The sequence below is a fragment of the Oncorhynchus mykiss genome, chromosome 7 (genome assembly GCF_013265735.2).
Source record: "Oncorhynchus mykiss isolate Arlee chromosome 7, USDA_OmykA_1.1, whole genome shotgun sequence".
In the NCBI taxonomy this organism is placed as follows: domain Eukaryota; kingdom Metazoa; phylum Chordata; class Actinopteri; order Salmoniformes; family Salmonidae; genus Oncorhynchus; species Oncorhynchus mykiss.
The window spans coordinates 17000205-17019936 of NC_048571.1; the positions used below are offsets into that span (position 1 = coordinate 17000205).

The following is a 19732-nucleotide window of genomic DNA, read 5'->3' on the forward strand; positions in this document are numbered from 1 at the left end:
AGAGCATGTAAGGACCACCAAATGAGTGCTGCTGATTTTAATGTCGCTAACTTGGCTACCTACCACTGGTGAGTGAATTTCTTGTGCTTTTTAAGTTAGACATTTAGCGATATAGATCAAATCGGGCCCCGTGTGTGTTACCCAGGCCAGCTTGCACGTGTCCCAGTCTCTTCTGGTCCATTCAGCTGTAAGAGAGAGGGGCACCTGCACCCCAGACATGAGCATGGAGGCCTCATGAAAGATTTTTTTTAAACAGAAGTCACCATTCATAATTGGGCGGGCTGACTGCGGAGTTGTCTGGCCTTGGCCAAACAGCTGGTCTGTCCCATGAGGGTCTCTCCTTTTCTCCTGCCTGCCTCCAGGTCCTCAACCTGGCCCCATGGACCACAACACTCCTGCTGCTGCTCCTCACCGACCTGGCCCTCTCTGCCAAGGCTGGAGGCCGCCTGTCGATAGAAGTCATTACTGGTCAGTGGTCAAAAGTAAATAAAGGGACACAATTATTAAGCCTAATTTTTTATTAGGGCAAAATCATTTCCTAAATATTTTCTCAACTTTCCTCATGTTTTGTGCCTACTGAACATGTGTATGTTGACTGAGATGGCTGGAGGTCAGTGGTGACGTGACCCTTGTAACTGAAAAGCCAGCGGGGTCAAATAAAAGGTTAGAGCACAGGGGCCATAGAGATGCTATTAAATGACTATTCTAATGCCTAATTCTATGACAGTGGCCACACGGCCCCCTTCTGCTCCCTTTGACACTGGTAGCGCAGTGTCTTCTAGTAAGTGTCCCCGACTCTACTTCACTACTTTCCTTTTTAAACCTAATTTGCGTAGTTCAGTCCTATTGTCCTAGGCCTGTTACTGTTGAAAAAACATTTGTAACCAAATCTTCATCTAACCTTTGAAACTGTGTGGTGTTTGGAGTGCTGTGTTGAAGACGACCTTCCATTTTGAGGAATGCCAGCTATTTGTGGCTGTCTGAGAATGCAAATCGGGGTATAGGTGAACTTCCAGCCGTTGTCGTAAAGACACCTGTTTACTTTAAGCCGAGGGGGCAGGTGGTCTCTAAGCCACTGTAACAGTGTGGCTGATGGTCAATGGGCTACTGTGTTATTAGACTATGTTATACAGTATGTTGGTGGACCTCCAGCAGATGTCGTAAAGACACCTGTTTACTTTAAGCCGAGGGGGCAGATGGTCTCTAAGCCGCTGTAACTGAGTGGCAGCTTTCACCAACTGGCGGGCCAAATTTGATTGTATTCAAATGTAAGCAAGGTTTGTAATGATTGTTAAAGTCAAACATATTTGTTTGGACTTCTTGTGGGCCATTTGCAGTCTACAAATGATTTGTAATTCTGTTCTGGCCCTCCAACCATCTGCTCCAGAAAGTATTGGCCCTTGGCTGAATCTAGTTGATCCCTGGTCTACTATGTTATTAGACTGTTATACAGTACCATGGGCCAGCTTTACTCTTTTGCCTCCAGCCCTCAAACATCTGCCCGGGCTACTCTGCTCTCCTCAGCTGCTGTGGTTCTATTACACAGCCAAGGTAATACTGAGTGCTAAAACACAACTATGACACGCTCACAGTCCCAACAGTGACTTATGTGAGTGTCAGATAAACAAGTCACAGTTGGGAGCATTTTTCTTTTGTTTATTAAAAAAAGTTCTGTCCAGTGCCACCAACTCCATTTAAACGTGTGTTTGTTTTCTCTAGCCTACGTACATGCAGTGTTTATCCCAACTTAAAGTTTAGGAACTAAACTAAGTATTTGTGCTTCCAAGTCATTTCCCTTAAAGTGTGCCGCCCGGAACAATGAAGTCTCCCTTTTCATCCTCATTCCAGCCCACCCTACATGCCCATCCTTTCCCCTTTCACCCCACTGCGACTCCCCCCTCCCCTCTTGCATTCTCTGTAAGGACATGCAGTGCTTTTAACATGATTTACCCCCAGTAGAAGTGTGTAACCCTGACCCTCACCCCAACCAAGCCAAAAACAAAGGGGTTAGAGCTGCTGCAGTTCCCCAGCTAGCCAGGTGTTCCTCACCCCAGGCCTGTGTTCTAGCAGCGCTAGCCTCATGTTGCAGCTGCCTGCATGGCTCCCTTTGTGTGCCTCTGTTATTGACCATACACCCCCTCTTTGATTCATTGCTCACACAGGGGAAGACCCTTTCAGAGTGACAGGGGGTGTGTGTGTGTGTGTATATCTCTGTCTACGCGTGCCTATAGGAGACTGGGTTCATATGCGCCTGCCCGCCTGCGTTTGTGTGTCTCATTGTGAGGTCACTGCACTCCCATTGGTGGAGCCAGGCAGCCAGTGTCTAACCGAGGAATGGTCGACATTGTAGCTCCATCTGTTGAGACACTCATTGTTCAACCTGCCTGGCTTTCTTGGGAAAAACTGTGCCTTATGGTAAACACACTATCCTTGGATTTTGGGTTTGAAGAGTAGGAAGCGTATGGAATGTGAAATACTTTATTTTTTGCTCACATCTGTTGAGCGGGGATCTATGAACTTCCAAAAGCTTTCTCTAATGCTGGAATGAACCAAGCTATTTCCTTAAAGCCATTCTACTAAGGAGGTTTGCTTTGTTTGGCCGTTGGATGTTCTGCTGAGGTCAGGGTAAGTGGAGATATTAGGCCTAACTATTTAGGCTATCTTTCCCATCAAACCATGTCTGTTTCAATGCAGCATTTCAATAGGCTTATGTCTTCTGACAGAATTCTAACAGGTTTCAAAAAAACAAGTTGCCATGAGCATTTGTAATGACATGAAATGTGTTAGTATTTAGCTGTACCCAATTAGGCTTTCATGTGTTATTTTTCCTTGGAATGTGTAGTGATTTATGTTTGACCAAGGGCATGTCTCTTCACCAGTGGAGTGGTCACCTTTTACACGTTGTCTCACCACACCTGTGTGACAGGTTTCTCTTTCTTATAGGGCTCTCACAGGGCTTTGGGGCAAATGTCTTTTCACAGCCTCTTTTAAGGGACTTTTAGCACGAGAGGGTGTATGTTATGAGACGCTCACTGTGCACATTTTTCACATTTAGTTTATTCTGGTTTTACAGTTTAGTGAAAAATAACACATCGTGAGGAGGAGGTTGGAGTAAGTTATGCTACACTTCTTTCTGAAAATAATCGATTGGGATAGTCTGAATTTGACCGAGATATACTGAGCCTTCAGAAAGTCTTCATACCCCTTGACTTATTCCACATTTTGTTGTTACAGCCTGATTTCAAAATGGATGAAATATAAACAAATTCTCACCCATCTACACACAATATCACATAATGACAAAGTGAAAACGTTTGCACTTTTATTGAAAATGAAATACAGAAATCTAATTTACATAAATGTTCACAACCCTGAGTCAGTACTTTGTAGAAGCACCTTTGGTACCGATTACAGCTGTGAGTCTTTCTCGTACAGCTTTCCACACCTGGATTGCGCAACATTTTCCCATTCATTCTGTAATCATTGCTATAGACGACCCTTTTCAGGTCTTGCCATAGATTTAAGTCAAAACTGTAACTCGGCCACTCAGGAACATTTACCGGCTTCTTGGTAAGCAACTCCAGTGTAGATTTGGCCTTGTGTTTTAGGTTATTAGTCTGAACAGGCTTTCTTCTCTTCACTCTGTCCATTAGGTTATTAGTCTGAACAGGCTTTCTTCTCTTCACTCTGTCCATTAGGTTATTAGTCTGAACAGGCTTTCTTCTCTTCACTCTGTCCATTAGGTTATTAGTCTGAACAGGCTTTCTTCTCTTCACTCTGTCCATTAGGTTATTAGTCTGAACAGGCTTTCTTCTCTTCACTCTGTCCATTAGGTTATTAGTCTGAACAGGCTTTCTTCTCTTCACTCTGTCCATTAGGTTATTAGTCTGAACAGGCTTTCTTCTCTTCACTCTGTCATTTAGGTTATTAGTCTGAACAGGCTTCCTTCTCTTCACTCTGTCCATTAGGTTATTAGTCTGAACAGGCTTCCTTCTCTTCACTCTGTCCATTAGGTTATTAGTCTGAACAGGCTTCCTTCTCTTCACTCTGTCCATTAGGTTATTAGTCTGAACAGGCTTCCTTCTCTTCACTCTGTCATTTAGGTTATTAGTCTGAACAGGCTTCCTTCTCTTCACTCTGTCCATTAGGTTATTAGTCTGAACAGGCTTTCTTCTCTTCACTCTGTCCATTAGGTTATTAGTCTGAACAGGCTTCCTTCTCTTCACTCTGTCCATTAGGTTATTAGTCTGAACAGGCTTTCTTCTCTTCACTCTGTCCATTAGGTTATTAGTCTGAACAGGCTTTCTTCTCTTCACTCTGTCCATTAGGTTATTGTGGAGTACAGTTGTTTCCTCTAACTTTCTCTGATGGAATAATCTCTCTGAAAGTGAATGAGAATCAAACTAGGCTTCATGTCTGTGGTTTAAGCCTCGTTCTGAATTCTATGAGACTATTGGAGACTTGGCCAGTTTGACAATAGTTTGGTTTTAAAAGGTACATTATTTGTTAATTGCTTTGCTTCAAAATACTTTTGGACGAACATTACTGTAAAAACTGTCCCACTGAGATGAAGGTACTAGATACATTCTGGCTGGGTGGTGGTGTATGAGTGATGTGTTACTGATGAGATGGGGAAGAGACAGTGTCGTGATATTTTTTTTAGGACGAAGAAAAGGTTCTCCCTTTTAGTGTCACGTGACTCTGTCTGGCGGGGCGGGCGCAGCGGGCTCCATGGAGCGTGCTACGCGGAGCGGGAGGGGGAGGACCAGAGATTGCTCTCGTTCCCCTGCGGTTCCAGAAGACATCTGTTGCCCTGGCTAATGGCAGCAAAGCCTTCAGCCCCCTCATCCCTCCCAGCCAGCGCTGAACAGGGCCAACCCTTCCTTTTCTTTGGAAATAATTCAACTCTGCAGACAGCCACCCCCCTCTTCGCCATCAACACCAGAACCAAGGAGGGAAAATCCAGACCCCCCCCCCCATCTCACACACCGCTGCCCCTCAGCCCAAAGCCCTGTGTTACATATTCATTAGCCTACGCTTCAGTGCTTCAATCAATGAATGCACCGCCAATACTAGGAGGGACTCTGGGCTGATGTTTGAAAGATGCTATCTAATGAAACGGCAGTTGAGGCTGGCGGCTGTCCAACAAGGCATGGCATCATAGTCCACACAGCTTGACAGTTGTGCTGTCACTGATAATGAGCTACGTTATTGAAAGGAAAAGGTTGTAGGCTACATGACGTAAGATTTCTGTAACGGCTTTTTGGGGTTTCTAGCCGACATTGTATTATCTGCATGTCTGAAGCAGCTTCTGTGAGCCTCTGGGGGTTTGTGGCCAAAGTCTTTTTCAAATCTCTGCCGTCCGTCTCTCTCCTTAACAGGTAACTAGGTCATCTGGACTCCCTGCGAGAACACACGTTGAAAGATGCTGAGCTAAGGCCTCAGAGCAGGCCGGACACCCTCCACTGCATGTTCTGCATCCCATCAGGAGGACTGTTGCTTCGAGAGGCTCGTCACCTAGACAACAACAACCCAGTCCCCTTCTGTGTGTGCGGCTGTGGACAGGCGGCGGGCGCTCCGAGCATCAACCCGACAATGGCTGCAGTGGAGGTGACCCTGAGTGCAACTGGCAGTTGTATTGTTGGGGCCCGTCAGTCAGGCACACTTAAGCGGCCCCTCTTCCCCGGGTCTTCCTTTGTGCACAAAGGACAGAATTATTCCAGCTCTGGCTCTGTCTTTTTAGGGGACATTCTTTCAACCTGCTGCAGCCTAGCAATCCTGGGCCATGTTGCTAAGCAGCCCTCTTTCATGTATGCGCACACTCCCATCCTCCCACCCCACCATGACACCTTTTAAAGGGATGTTACATTTTAGCAGACATGAAAACATGTGGATTAGGTTTTAGGTAACTTTAAAAGGCTAGAGGCTGCAGACTCAACAGATCTATCTGCTAACGTGATGATGCCCTATAACCACATTGTTGAACAGTTATGGCTAAATGATGATGCTATGGGCTATACACTGACTTATTTCTTGTGATATTATAATATGCAGTTGTTTATAGTGCCCGTCCGGGTTGGGATCTTCAAATCCATTTCACAATACAAGAGATCTATTGAAACCTCTGTTCAAGAATTGAAAATGGCCATTTATTTTAAGTTAGGATTTTTCCATTGAATTGGTTTTTCAATGCTGAAATGACTCCTGAAATGACTGGATTGAAATGGATACTTCCCCAAGTACCATGGTGCCCTATCTTCGAGGAACAGACCTAATATTTCCTAATTGCAACTTGCAAGTGATCAAATTCTGCCACCCTATTGGTTACCATTGAGGCCTGAGTGCCTCTATTGATTTTTACTTCCTGTTCCTTTAGTGTACAAACGAGTGACTCTTCCCCAGGGGAGGAACCATATTCTCCTGAAGCACGGGGGGAGTCAGGCCTTAGCCCAACACATAACGGCTATTTGTGTTTAAACAGAGCATCCTCTGTTCCCCCTGAGATTGATGTGTTGTGATGTGGGCTGGGTGAGAGGCTGCACGCCGTGGCTGGCCCCCCTAAAAGAGCGGGAACCCCTTAATTAGGACAGGGCACCCCCAGGAACGCACCCCTCTTTGTCTCAGCCAATCTGTTCCCTGCTGGGGAGCTCGGCCCAGGTCAGCTAGTCACATCCAACAACCAAATTAGGTTCAGTGATATAGTAGCCTAGACATGGCCTTATTTTATTATAAAAACATACAATACTTCCCATATGCTTCCTAAGACAGCAGTCTGTCGCAGAGCGTATTTCAAGGTCTGTATTTATTGCAGTACAATTTGTCCAAAAGTGTCAAATATTGGTTTATGGAGGATCATTAGTTTAGTATATTCAATTATTCTGTCTCTCTCTCTCTCTCGGGTGAAGCTCACAGCTCCGTCTACCTATCCTCACTAAAGCCAAGAAATGAATCTCCCAGGTGTTGAATGTCAAGCCCGTTGAAGTTTCTCATCAGGTTACTGACACCAGAGGTGTGTAGGAGATGTATGTCTCGTGAGAGCCGAACTTTAACAAGACATTTTATGAGCATGGATTCTCTCCTATTGTTTTTCAACTGAAGTCTAGCCTTGTCTAATGGATCTCAGTTAGTCCTTGGGCTTTACTCACTGAAATACTCTTCCATTTAACTCACTCTTTTATCTCTCTCTCTCTCTCTCTCTCTCTGTCTCTGTCTCTGTCTCTGTCTCTGTCTCTCTCTGTCTCTGTCTCGCTCTGTCTCTGTCTCTCTCTGTCTCTCTCTGTCTCTCTGTCTCTCTCTCTCTCAGGCACTCATGCCATGGACACGGTAAGACGGGGGTAGAAGTGGTGGGAGTGGTCCTCCGGGTCACGCCTCAGCCCAGAGCTGGATGTTTGTGACAGATTCATGGGCCTGAAGGACCATCCGGAGGAGGATGGAGCAGGCCGCATCCTTGACCTGGGGCTGGTTTTAGAGTACCTCCACATCGAAGGCTCCGTCAGCAGGCAGGCTGGCGCCGATACAGGGCCCAGTATGGAGCCGGGCGAGGAGGAGGAAGAGGCCTGCGAGGGCAGTGGCAGTTGCAGCTTGTCCACGCCTGGGGGGAAGGAGGGGGAGGTGGTGGGGGAGGAGAGCGCTGGGTTTGACAGTGACCCGGAGCCAGCCCGAAAGAGCACCGGTTCTAACCTGGCTGGAGGAGTGTTCGTATCTGAGCTAGATGGTGTGCCTGTTCCCAACACCCACCAACCTCTATGCAGGACTCCCTGTGTGGACCTGGGGTCCGAGGGGCCTCCTGACCCTCCGTCAGGGGAGCCTTCATCCGGGGAAGCCCTGAGGGAGTACCAGTCCAAGCTGGAGTTTGCTCTGAAGCTGGGCTACGCAGAGGAGCTGGTGCGGCTGGTGCTGGCCAAGCTGGGGCCGTACACGCTCATCAACGACATACTGGGAGAGCTGGTCAAACTGGGCCGTAAGGTCGAGACAAACCAACAGCTGACTGGGTCCACGGCTTCACAGCCCACACCCTCCACCTGCTCCTCCTCTTCTACCTGTGGGTATGTGGAGGCGCAGCAGGGGAGGACAGACTCCCCCTATCAGACAGACCTCCTCCTTGGGGACAAGGACAACCTGCGGCCCGTCGTCCTGGACGGTAGCAACGTGGCAATGAGGTGAGGGTCTATGGACCATAGACGGTCATCTTGATTACAGAAAACACACAATGCCTATTTCCTCCATTGTAGCCCGTTGTAAAGGTAGTTGTGTAACTGTTGTCAAAGTCACCTATATATTGTTGATATGATGTTAGAGCCTGTAAGGTAATTAACATCTGTCTCTGGTAGCCATGGCAATAAGGAGGTGTTCTCCTGCTACGGCATCCAGCTGGCTGTTGATTGGTTCCTGGAGCGAGGTCACCGTGACATCACTGTGTTTGTGCCTTCCTGGAAGAAAGAGCAGTCCCGCCCTGATGCCCTCATCACAGGTTAACACACACACACACACACACACACACCTGAGTTCACATACAGTTCCTTGCGAAAGTATTCGGCCCCCTTGAACTTTGCGACCTTTTGCCACATTTCAGGCTTCAAACATAAAGATATAAAACTGTATTTTTTTGTGAAGAATCAACAACAAGTGGGACACAATCATGAAGTGGATCGACATTTATTGGATATTTCAAACTTTTTTAACAAATCAAAAACTGAAAAATTGGGCGTGCAAAATTATTCAGCCCCTTTACTTTCAGTGCAGCAAACTCTCTCCAGAAGTTCAGTGAGGATCTCTGAATGATCCAATGTTGACCTAAATGACTAATGATGATAAATACAATCCACCTGTGTGTAATCAAGTCTCCGTATAAATGCACCTGCACTGTGATAGTCTCAGAGGTCTGTTAAAAGCGCAGAGAGCATCATGAAGAACAAGGAACACACCAGGCAGGTCCGAGATACTGTTGTGAAGAAGTTTAAAGCCGGATTTGGATACAAAAAGATTTCCCAAGCTTTAAACATCCCAAGGAGCACTGTGCAAGCGATTAATATTGAAATGGAAGGAGTATCAGACCACTGCAAATCTACCAAGACTTGGCCGTCCCTCTAAACTTTCAGCTCATACAAGGAGAAGACTGATCAGAGATGCAGCCAAGAGGCCCATGATCACTCTGGATGAACTGCAGAGATCTACAGCTGAGGTGGGAGACTCTGTCCATAGGACAACAATCAACAATCAGTATATTGCACAAATCTGGCCTTTATGGAAGAGTGGCAAGAAGAAAGCCATTTCTTAAAGATATCCATAAAAAGTGTTGTTTAAAGTTTGCCACAAGACACCTGGGAGACACACCAAACATGTGGAAGAAGGTGCTCTGGTCAGATGAAACCAAAATTGAACTTTTTGGCAACAATGCAAAACGTTATGTTTGGCGTAAAAGCAACACAGCTGAACACACCATCCCCACTGTCAAACATGGTGGTGGCAGCATCATGGTTTGGGCCTGCTTTTCTTCAGCAGGGACAGGGAAGATGGTTAAAATTGATGGGAAGATGGATGGAGCCAAATACAGGACCATTCTGGAAGAAAACCTGATGGAGTCTGCAAAAGACCTGAGACTGGGATGGAGATTTGTCTTCCAACAAGACAATGATCCAAAACATAAAGCAAAATCTACAATGGAATGGTTCAAAAATAAACATTTCCAGGTGTTAGAATGGCCAAGTCAAAGTCCAGACCTGAATCCAATCGAGAATCTGTGGAAAGAACTGACAACTGCTGTTCACAAATGCTCTCCATCCAACCTCACTGAGCTCGAGCTGTTTTGCAAGGAGGAATGGGAAAACATTTCAGTCTCTCGATGTGCAAAACTGATAGAGACATACCCCAAGCGACTTACAGCTGTAATCGCAGCAAAAGGTGGCGCTACAAAGTATTAACTTAAGGTGGCTGAATAATTTTGCACGCCCAATTTTTCAGTTTTTGATTTGTTAAAAAAGTTTGAAATATCCAATAAATGTCGTTCCACTTCATGATTGTGTCCCACTTGTTGTTGATTCTTCACAAAAATGTTTGAAGACTGAAATGTGGCAAAAGGTCGCAAAGTTCAAGGGGGCCGAATACTTTCGCAAGGCACTGTACATATGTCAGATGGGCCTCAGTGCTCACTTGATTACACGGTTCTCCAATTTTCTCTCTCTCTCTCTCTCTCTCTCTCTAGACCAGGATATTTTACGTCGTCTGGAGAAGGACAAGATCTTGGTGTTCACTCCGTCTCGTCGGGTCCAGGGTCGCCGGGTGGTCTGCTATGACGACCGTTTCATTGTCAAGCTGGCCTACGAGTCCGACGGCATCATCGTCTCCAATGACAACTACCGCGACCTGGCCAGTGAGAAGCCAGAGTGGAAGAAGTTAATTGACGAGCGGCTGCTCATGTACTCGTTTGTCAACGACAAGTAAGGAAGGAGTGATACGGCTCCGCCTTAGCGTCCATCTTCTTTAGCCTAGAAGTGGTATGATGTTCATTATGTTAATACTTGGCTGTGTAGGATGGGTATGTTAATAATCTTGCTCGCTCGCTCCCCCCCTCCGTCTCGCTCGCTCCCCCCCTCCCACTCTCTCGCTCCCCCCCCTCCCACTCTCTCGCTCCCCCCCCTCCCACTCTCTCGCTCCCCCCCCCCACTCTCTCGCTCCCCCCTCCCACTCTCTCGCTCCCCCCCTCCGTCTCGCTCGCTCCCCCCCTCCCACTCTCTCGCTCCCCCCTCCCACTCTCTCGCTCCCCCCCTCCCACTCTCTCGCTCCCCCCCTCCCACTCTCTCGCTCCCCCCCTCCCACTCTCTCGCTCCCCCCCTCCCACTCTCTCGCTCCCCCCCTCCCACTCTCTCGCCCCCCCCTCCCTCTCGCTCCCCCCCCTCTCGCTCCCCCCCCTCCCTCTCGCCCCCCCCCTCCCTCTCGCTCCCCCCCCTCCCTCTCGCTCCCCCCCTCCCTCTCGCTCCCCCCCCTCCCTCTCGCTCCCCCCCTCCCTCTCGCTCCCCCCCTCCCTCTCGCTCCCCCCCTCCCTCTCGCTCCCCCCCTCCCTCTCGCTCCCCCCCTCCCTCTCGCTCCCCCCCCTCCCTCTCGCTCCCCCCCTCCCTCTCGCTCCCCCCCTCCCCTCCCTCTCGCTCCCCCCCTCCCTCTCGCCCCCCCCCCCCTCTCGCTCCCCCCCTCCCTCTCGCCCCCCCCCCTCTCGCTCCCCCCCCTCCCTCTCGCTCCCCCCCTCCCTCTCGCTCCCCCCCTCCCTCTCGCGCCCCCCTCCCTCTCTCTCGCTCCCCCCCTCCCTCTCTCTCGCTCCCCCCCTCCCTCTCTCTCTCCCCTCCCTCTCTCCCCCCTCCCTCTCTCTCCCCCCTCCCTCTCTCTCCCCCCTCCCTCTCTCCCCCCCTCCCTCTCTCTCCCCCCTCCCTCTCTCCCCCCTCCCTCTCTCCCCCCTCCCTCTCTCCCACCTCCCTCTCTCCCACCTCCCTCTCTCCCCCCCTCCCTTTCTCCCCCCTCCCTCGCTCTCTCTCTCGCTCCTCCCTCTCTCTCTCTCGCTCCTCCCGCTCTCTCTCTCGCTCCTCCCTCTCTCTTTCGCTCCTCCCTCTCTCTCTCGCTCCTCCCTCTCTCTCTCTCTCGTTCCTCCCTCTCTCTCTCTCGCTCCTCCCTCTCTCTCTCTCGCTCCTCCCTCTCTCTTTCGCTCCTCCCTCTCTCTCTCCTTCCTCTCCTCCCTCTCTTGCTCCTCCCTCCCTCTCGCTCCTCCCCTACCTCCCTCGCCCCTCGCCCCTCCCTCTCTCTATCCTTCCTCTCCTCTCTCGCTCCTCTCTCTCTCTCTCGCTCCTCCCCTACCTCCCTCGCCCCTCGCCTCCCTCCCTCGCCTCTCTCTCGCTCCCTCCCTCGCCCCTCCCTCTCTCTCGCTCCTCCCTCTCCCCTCCCTCCCAGGTTCATGCCTCCTGATGACCCTCTAGGTCGTCATGGTCCCAGTCTGGAGAACTTCCTGAGGAAACGTCCCATCATGCCAGAGCACAAGAAGCAGCCCTGTCCTTACGGTGGGCCCCGCCATTATTATTAACTCTTTAGTGTGTTTATCACTTCACCTTGACCATGTTCATGATGAAGACTTCTCCCAGTGTTATAATGTGAATGAATCATTTCTTCATCAGCTGGATGACATCCAGCTACTGGTGCTGAAGATGCATTGGGTTGCTACTTTCTAAGTGAACCACTGCCACATCATCATCAGTAGCCTGTGTGCTAACCAGTACCCTATCCTGTCTTTAGGCAAGAAGTGCACTTACGGCCACAAGTGTAAGTACTACCACCCGGAGAGGAGTGCCCAGTGCCAGCGCTCGGTGGCAGACGAGCTGCGTGCCAGCGCCAAGACCTCTGCCACCTCTACTAGCGCCAAGGGCCAGGCTGGCGAGGCCGGGCTGGTGAAGAGCCACAGCGTGCCCAACAATGTAGCGATGGGCACCAAGAGAGGTTCTGCCCCCAAAAGGCAGTGTGACCCCAGCATCCGGGCGCTGTCCTACGGCGAGGCAGAGGACAAGCTGAGACACGCTGAGAAATGCAACAGCCTCAGTAGTAGTAGTGGGAGTAGTTGTTGTAGTGGGAGTGTTACTCTGTCCCCTGCCCCTGGAGGACCCCCCTCCTCTGCCCTCAGCGACCCCCAGGAACAGCCACCGAGCCTGGGCAGGGACACACCCTACATGACCCTGCCGCACCCCCACCCTGACCCCTACTCCTCCAGCTGTGACCCTCCAGATCTGAGCTACTACTCAGTGACGCCGGCCCACTCTGGCCTGCCAGCACGGAGGAGTCCGGAGTCCCGCTTCCCACTGGACACCGATCTGCGTCTGTTGGGCTCGTCAGACTGTGTCAGCAGCGGATGTGACTCGTACGGAGAGAAAGCCTCCTGTCTGTGCTGCCCAGGCCCTCTGCTGGACAAATACATCCACCATCAGCACCATCAACACAACCGCCTGTACTCTCAACACTCTGCCCCCCTGCTCGAGCCACACCACCCCTCCCCCCACACCTCTGTCCTCTATGGCTATCACCAGAGCTTGGCACGGGGCCACAGCTTCCCCCATGACGAGCCCCCTGACCCCCACCTGAAGCGCCCTCTGTACCCCCTCCCCCCTCCCCTCCAGCACCAGGCCGTAGGCGCCCGCTCCAGCTGCCCTGGAGACTACCCCTCTGTGTCCCAGTCTGGCCCTTACCCTGCTGGCTCCCCTCTGGGCCGCTGCCTGGCCAACACGCGGCTGGAGACGCTGTCAGACTCCCGGCTGTACAAACGCTCCGCGCTGCCCCCCAGGAAAGCCTTCTCCTGGGATCCCTACTGCAGCCAACCCCCTCAGTCCTGCTATGAGACCTACCAGAGTCTACCAGAGAACCACGATGTAGGCTGGGGACACACATCTCCATGGGGACAGACCACACACTCTTACCACCCCTCTCACCAACCCTACTCCTCTCAGCCCCCTCACCCACCCTACCCCTCTCACCCACCCTACCCCCCTCAGCCCCCTCACCCATCCCATGCACCTCAGCCATCCCACCCGTCCATGCCCCTCCACCACATGCACCAGGAGCCCCCCGCCTTGAGCCGGTACGGGGAGGTGCGGGGTAAGGTCTACCTCAACCTGTGTAACATCTTCCCCTCTGAGCTGGTGAGCCGGGTTATGGGGAGGAACCCCCATGTGACGGACGCCCAGCAGCTAGCTGCCGCCATCTTGGCTGAGAAGTCCCAGTCTGACTACTGAGTCCAGCTAGACTACTACTCTCTGCCTATTCATAACAGTTAGTTGTGGTTTTGACAATATAAGGGTTTGAATTGGTTTGACTGTACATTTGTTTGTGGATAACTTAAGTGTTAATCATGTGCCGGTGAGGATATGCATTGATTTACAATGCTGTGGAACTGTGGAATCCGAGGGATCTGATTCTATGCCTAATCTTACTTCTATTCTATATTTTCTACTCCATTTGGAAACATTCACTCCCAAATTAGCCACCATTTATCAACAGATTCTTGGTTGTTGGGGATGTGTATATCTTGTGTTCAATCGGTCTAATTGATTTGTTTCTCTGTTTTTCAGTGCTGTGTGTTCTGTTTGTGCCTGTTGTTGTTATGATAGTAGGTGGCTGAGTTAGTCTTCTCAGTTGAGAGAATGTCTTGCAGTAGTTGTAGAGGCGGGCACGTTCGTCGACCTTGTCTTGTTGTCTTAGTTTTAGTAAGGGACGTCTCTGGCCCCTCGTTTTGGCTCCAAGCCTGCACCTGCTACAGACACGGTAGACTCAAGCTCAAATCCCAAGATAATTCCCCTTTGGTTGTTTTCCCCGAAGACATATCCAAATGGCTCAGAGCACTTGGCTTGATGTAGACTGTTACAGTTACCGGCACAATCCCTGGTAGACAGAGAAAGCTCTTCTTTGTTGATACAATTTGTTGTTCAGGATTATATATATCTGTAGGTGTGTAATCGATTCATGAAGAGCTGTTTATATATAGCTGGTGCATTTTGAACTATAATACTGTATGAGATATTCCGGGCAACATTTTATTATTTTTAGACATGTTTAGGAATATTAATCAAATTAGATACATGAAAAAGGTGAGGTATTCTGACCTTTTGGGATGGAGAATAGCCTCGGCTGGGTTGAACCCAAGTGGCCAGCTAGGTGAAATGGGTAACTGCTGCGTGAAATATGCAGTGGGTCGGTAAACAATAAATCATTTTGTTATGTAACGAAAAACCTTCTCTCTGGCACCGTGTGTCAGTGAGGGCCCGGACGTGGGCAAAAAGTAATGCCTTTACACGGCATTGTGCTTATGACACATCAAATACTCTGAACCATGTTCAGCAAACTGTTATGCATGTTTTGGTGACACTTTATTTTAATCGACCGTAATAAGTCATTTATAAAGTGTGTTCACCATTTAATAATCATTATTCCCACATTTACTAAACATTAGTCTTTTTGCAGACCCTGATCTGAAGTGAGCGCTATTTATACTTTGATGTTGAGTGACCAATGTAATTTCTCCCAAAAAGATGGGCTTGACATTTCAGCAATACCTGGTAAAAGAGTAAACTGACAACACAGGATATTTAAGGAAATATATGCATTTGTGTGAGTGTACTGTTTGCAAATGCCATATAAATGGTTTATAACGGACCCTTAAAATAAAGTGTTAGCCATGCTTTCTTCAAGTGTTCTTGTATCAAATATAGTATTGGCTTTGTATTCTTCATTAACAATTGGTTGTCCTTGTTTTGTTGGAAATGCATAGTCTTGTCAGATGTGATGAGTTGTCACTAATTTCCAGAACACCAGACAGAGAATTTAATGTACTTAGAATAACATTTCCTATATTTCAGATTGGAGTTTTCCTTTGATCTAATTCTGAGGGCAGAAAAAATGTGATTAAAACCCCCCCCCCCACCAGGCTTCAATCCTCGGCATCATCAAGATTAGAACCTGTGACCTTCTGGTCCCAGTGCCTAGTCCACTACACCAACAGGGGGGAGGGCACCATGCTTGTTTTTTCACATGTTTAAAGCTGTTAGTTTTGAAATGTGATTAGTATGTTGTGAAAAAAACGTATCATTGGGATTTGAACTGGCAACCCTGTGTGTGATGCCATTTGACTCACCTGCATACTCTGCCCACGGACTGACAGGGTTTCATCCATAGAGATAGACTAATGCCCAAAAGCCTGTTTTAGCATGGGCAGCGCCATTGAGGCCTTTCACGAGTTTGAAGTCGTCAGCTAGGTGGGACTTCCTATGGGTTAAAGAAGGATCACATAATTCCATCCAGGTCATCAGGAGGGGTCAACCAATTAATTATACTTGTGAGGAAACATTCCATCACCAACCTTGGCTTTATGCCATTTCAAAACACACTAGGTGGCAGTGTGCACCCTTTCCATTTGTTTGCCAACTCAGACGTAGAAGAAAATTAACTACTTCAAAATGGAGATGGCCACAATGACGTGCAACAAGTCAATGGCAATTAGTGCAGTTAACTAAATGGTTAATTTGGCTTTACATTTCCTGATGTGATCAGATGTTAGTGGCAGCTGACCAGATAGGACACTGAGAAAATTAACATTTTCAGATCAAAAGATGAACTGCTCATTGTGTTCTCTTGTTATAACCAAGCATGAAAAGTATTGTTCGAAGTTCGTCTAAAGAATCACTGATCAACATAACTTTTACTGGTGTCAGAGGTACCAATCATTTAAACCAATACTAGATTTGTTAAATATATAAAAAGGCAACTTCATTTTAAACTTTTATTGTGAAACCAATGGACTAAGCTCCACCCGGGCCTTTATCTTACAGAAACGCTAGTATGAACATAAGGAAAAACTGAACCACATACATGACAGCTGGTTCCAACACAGGCATCACTGACACAAGCAGGCTAACAGGCTCAGCCAATGGGAAAAGCCCAACTCAATGCACCCTGCCCTAAATATGGGGGATGCTGGCATGTAGAGTAGTTCTCTTTTCACCTCCAGTGAGCTACTGATGCATGCTGGTAGATAGTTTGATCTTGGAACACGTTACAAAAATAACAGTTGGAAGCACAGTTTTTTTTCACCTGCTATGGCAAATACAACCCCTATATTTGGACACTCACTGGGTTAGCGAAAAGGCAGGTTTGGGTCAAGCCCCTTCAGTGTCCTCCAGATTAAAACTCTGGCTTTAAGATCTCAACTTAAACCAACTGTCTAGTGTAGCATAACAAAAAATACATTCCATCCGATTGCAAATTTTAAAAAACTGAACACTCCCGTTCATTCAAAACTTACCAGTAACATTTATCCACAATGCTGGAGTTAATTTGATTTGCAGTAAGTGAAAAGATCAAGGTCTGAAAATGTTTTTATTGGCCTGTCCTCTATTCCCACTGAACATAACATTGAGGTGGGGGGGTTGACCCAAGAGGCTGGGTCCCTCTAATGAGAGCGTATAAATAGGGGGGCACATTCACCTCAAACATCTGCACTGGTCTGTCTCTTCACAGTCCTAAAATGGTGGCACTCTGCCATTGAGTTTCCATCCATCCTGCTGACAGCTGTGGCAGAGAGAGAATGGTGAGCAGATCTGTCCAGCAGCAGAGGAGAAACATGGTCCTATTCTGGCCCGAGTTGGCTGTCGGCAGACATGCAGGTCCCGAGTCCAAACAGAGTTTCATGATAACCAGTCAAACCAGCTCCACTACTACAGGACACAGACACCATGTCTACATAGCCTGGGTCACGGAAGTTCTCAACCTTACTACTGCATAGTATCAGAACAGTCCACTGCAGACTCACAGCCGTGTCCTCAGTGTTGGATTGGCTTGCGTGACCTTTGATCTGTATAATTTAGGTGTAGTTACAGTTCAGAGAAACTTCAGTAACAGAAGGTAGTAACACAAAACACAAGGTAGATATCTCAGAGAGACCACCATGTAAAACTAGCTCCAAACTTAGTATCATTTTTTGATCAATTGTCTCCACTAGTGACACTTCAATGTGTCATCGGTTGAAAGTACACCTGGCATAAAAATAGCACTCATTTCAGTTGAAACATTAACCAATAAAGCTACATCGCCTCCTAGTCTGAATTTGTCAAGCCAGTCAAAACTCAATCTGTGGGAGGGGATTTGAGACCGAGTGTTTGTTTGGTCAGTCACCATGGTTACAGTATTGAGGTAGAGATCTGTTCTCTGATGAGTACTAACATTTTCATGGGCTCTTCAGCCAGAAAGACCATGGTTTGCCTCTTCAAAAAGTCACTACTATGCAGACAGACAATACTGGCACTCTCACAGCACTTAAGCATCTCTGTCTTTTCCAGGCCTTTGTGAGCTGGTAGGCAGAGGAAACCATCTATGGTGACTGGACATGAAACAGGAGTCAGCTCACAGGAGCTAAACTAACAGCATCCGCTCTCTCTTCCTACCTGTCTCTCGCACACACACACCTAACCAATTAGCTTATCTCCATCATACGATCAGCTTATCTCAGACCAAATGTGTTTCACAACATTATGTATCCTTGAGCACCAAATCAAATCTCACTATATTCTACAACCTTATCACGTGAAATTATTGGCTTCCCATTGGAGACCAGTCTTTCATTCATCAAGACTCACACCTCTCCTCAAGACTGGTGTAGTGGCTTTGCACTGATGCTCAGAGTCTAGATGGTAGGGCCGTTCCACAAAGTGACTTCCTGTTGCATCCCTTTGATATTTTAAGTAGAAATGGTGAATCAATATAGACATTTTAAAAGCCTGTTCTTTTCAAATGAAGTGCCCTTTAATATAGACCACATGGTAAATTCAATTAATCAGATTTTTATATGAATAAAGACAGTGGCAAAATTCAGCATTCGCCTCCGTCTTCCAAGAAGATTTTAACCCAGTTAACAATTTCTCCAGGTTTTCACCATCATTGTTCAGCAATAGTTATTTTGTTGCTTTGACGAAGACATTTCTGAAGACTTTATTTCATGCGATTAGTGATTCATTTTAAGGTTACAAAAAAACCTGGTCTCTCATTTTAAAGGTCAACCCTGTTATGACAACTGAACTCTCACTTTAATATGGTGAAACTATTCCTTTCTAAATGTATTCTTCTCCAAAAGAAAACATTGAATATCTAATAGTCAAATCATAGTGTAAAAGCAGGTGAGCTGGTTCTACTCTTTTTGGCCATTTTGTGGTAGGAGACGGAGTGGGTCGGGCAGAACACGTCAACCCTGTTACTCATAGGCTCATATCTTTTAAAACAATTCAATGTTTTGAAAATGGTTCACAACATACCTGAATGGATCGATCCCCTAACACAAGCCTCTACCAGCCTCGGACCAATCTACCGTCAAAGTTAACAATGAGAACAGAGAACTTAAACAGGGCTTCAATAAAACGTGTTATAACCATAGATCAGAACAAAAGCAAAGAGGTTTGAAAGTACCAGACAGCATCAATACGTTCAACTGAAGACAACAGAGTCAGTAATACTAAAGTATTGCATACTAGCTTTCTGGCAAGAACAACAAAGCTTCCCATAGCCCTGTTCGCTTAAAAATCTAATCTTTCCCATTTTGGTTTTTGTTGCGTCTCCGTATTAGATATTTGAAAGCAAAGCACAGACACATTCTTTGCAATACAAGGAGAATACCACTTTCGGAATGGTGCAAAGCGTTGCTTGTGCCCGATTCCTGATGGAGATGCGGGCAGAGCTTTGGCAAAGTTTGAGGCGATGGCGGCCGTGCCCTCTGGAACCTTTGCGGTTATGGGCACGGGGAAAGGGGGGGGGGGGGGGGGGGGGGGTGTAGGAGGGACAGCGCCTGTTGTTCTGGCGAAAAGCGAGTCGCCAACGAACGGATGGGGGAACCCAGAATAGATCACATGGACTCAAACTCGTCGATGCGCTGCTTGGTGTTGCCCAGGCGGATCTGACGTAGGGTCTTGTACTTGTCTCTCCCGGCCTTCACGTTCTCCGCGTGAAGCATGTCATTCTGGGTCTTCATGGTATCGTCTATGGCTTCAGCCAGCTCCGAGCTCAACACCTGGGGGAGGAGGGAGAGGGTAGAGAGAGGTGGAGAAAGGGGGGGGGGGGTAGAGAGAGGGTTGATTGATTGAAACCTCAATGACAGTTAACGCCATCAAGCAACTAAAGAAGGCCCTTTAAGGGGAGGTCATCAGGTCTTGGGGTTAAAGGTTAGAGGTCAGAG

The 19732-nt window shown here is 48.0% G+C and overlaps 2 protein-coding genes across 7 annotated transcripts in view; one reads left to right on the plus strand and one right to left on the minus strand.

Annotated features, from left to right (window-relative positions):
* Positions 1-2312: 2312 nt before the first annotated feature.
* Positions 2313-15343, plus strand: LOC110528797 (probable ribonuclease ZC3H12C). 3 transcript variants are annotated; one of them, XM_036982820.1, is made up of 8 exons: positions 2313-2625; positions 5382-5610; positions 6906-7009; positions 7304-8159; positions 8331-8470; positions 10202-10436; positions 11932-12038; positions 12271-15343. In XM_036982820.1, exons 4-8 carry the CDS (start codon positions 7402-7404, stop codon positions 13752-13754), a joined length of 2724 nt encoding a protein of 907 aa, XP_036838715.1. In that variant the 5' UTR covers positions 2313-2625; positions 5382-5610; positions 6906-7009; positions 7304-7401; the 3' UTR covers positions 13755-15343. The 3 variants fall into 3 exon arrangements, with proteins under 3 accessions (XP_036838715.1, XP_036838714.1, XP_036838716.1); XM_036982819.1 differs by lacking the exon at positions 6906-7009; XM_036982821.1 differs by lacking the exons at positions 5382-5610; positions 6906-7009.
* Positions 15344-16280: 937 nt separating this feature from the next.
* LOC110527401 (radixin) overlaps positions 16281-19732 on the minus strand; it is a 36108-nt gene continuing 32656 nt past the window's right edge. For all 4 annotated transcript variants that reach the window (XM_036982822.1, XM_036982825.1, XM_036982823.1 and 1 more), the window contains one exon: positions 16281-19567. In XM_036982822.1, the coding sequence (XP_036838717.1) occupies positions 19403-19567 (165 nt within the window). In that variant the 3' untranslated portion in view covers positions 16281-19402. The remainder of the gene's footprint in view (positions 19568-19732) is intronic.

What these genes read in the sequence shown, in the direction of transcription:
- LOC110528797 (XM_036982820.1), top strand. Translation starts at nt 7,402, where the DNA reads ATGGGCCTGAAGGACCATCCGGAGGAGGATGGAGCAGGCCGCATCCTT. An exon ending in GGTAGCAACGTGGCAATGAG is followed by an intron (nt 8,160 to 8,330) that starts GTGAGGGTCTAT and finishes TGTCTCTGGTAG; the next exon opens with CCATGGCAATAAGGAGGTGT. An exon ending in CCCTGATGCCCTCATCACAG is followed by an intron (nt 8,471 to 10,201) that starts GTTAACACACAC and finishes CTCTCTCTCTAG; the next exon opens with ACCAGGATATTTTACGTCGT.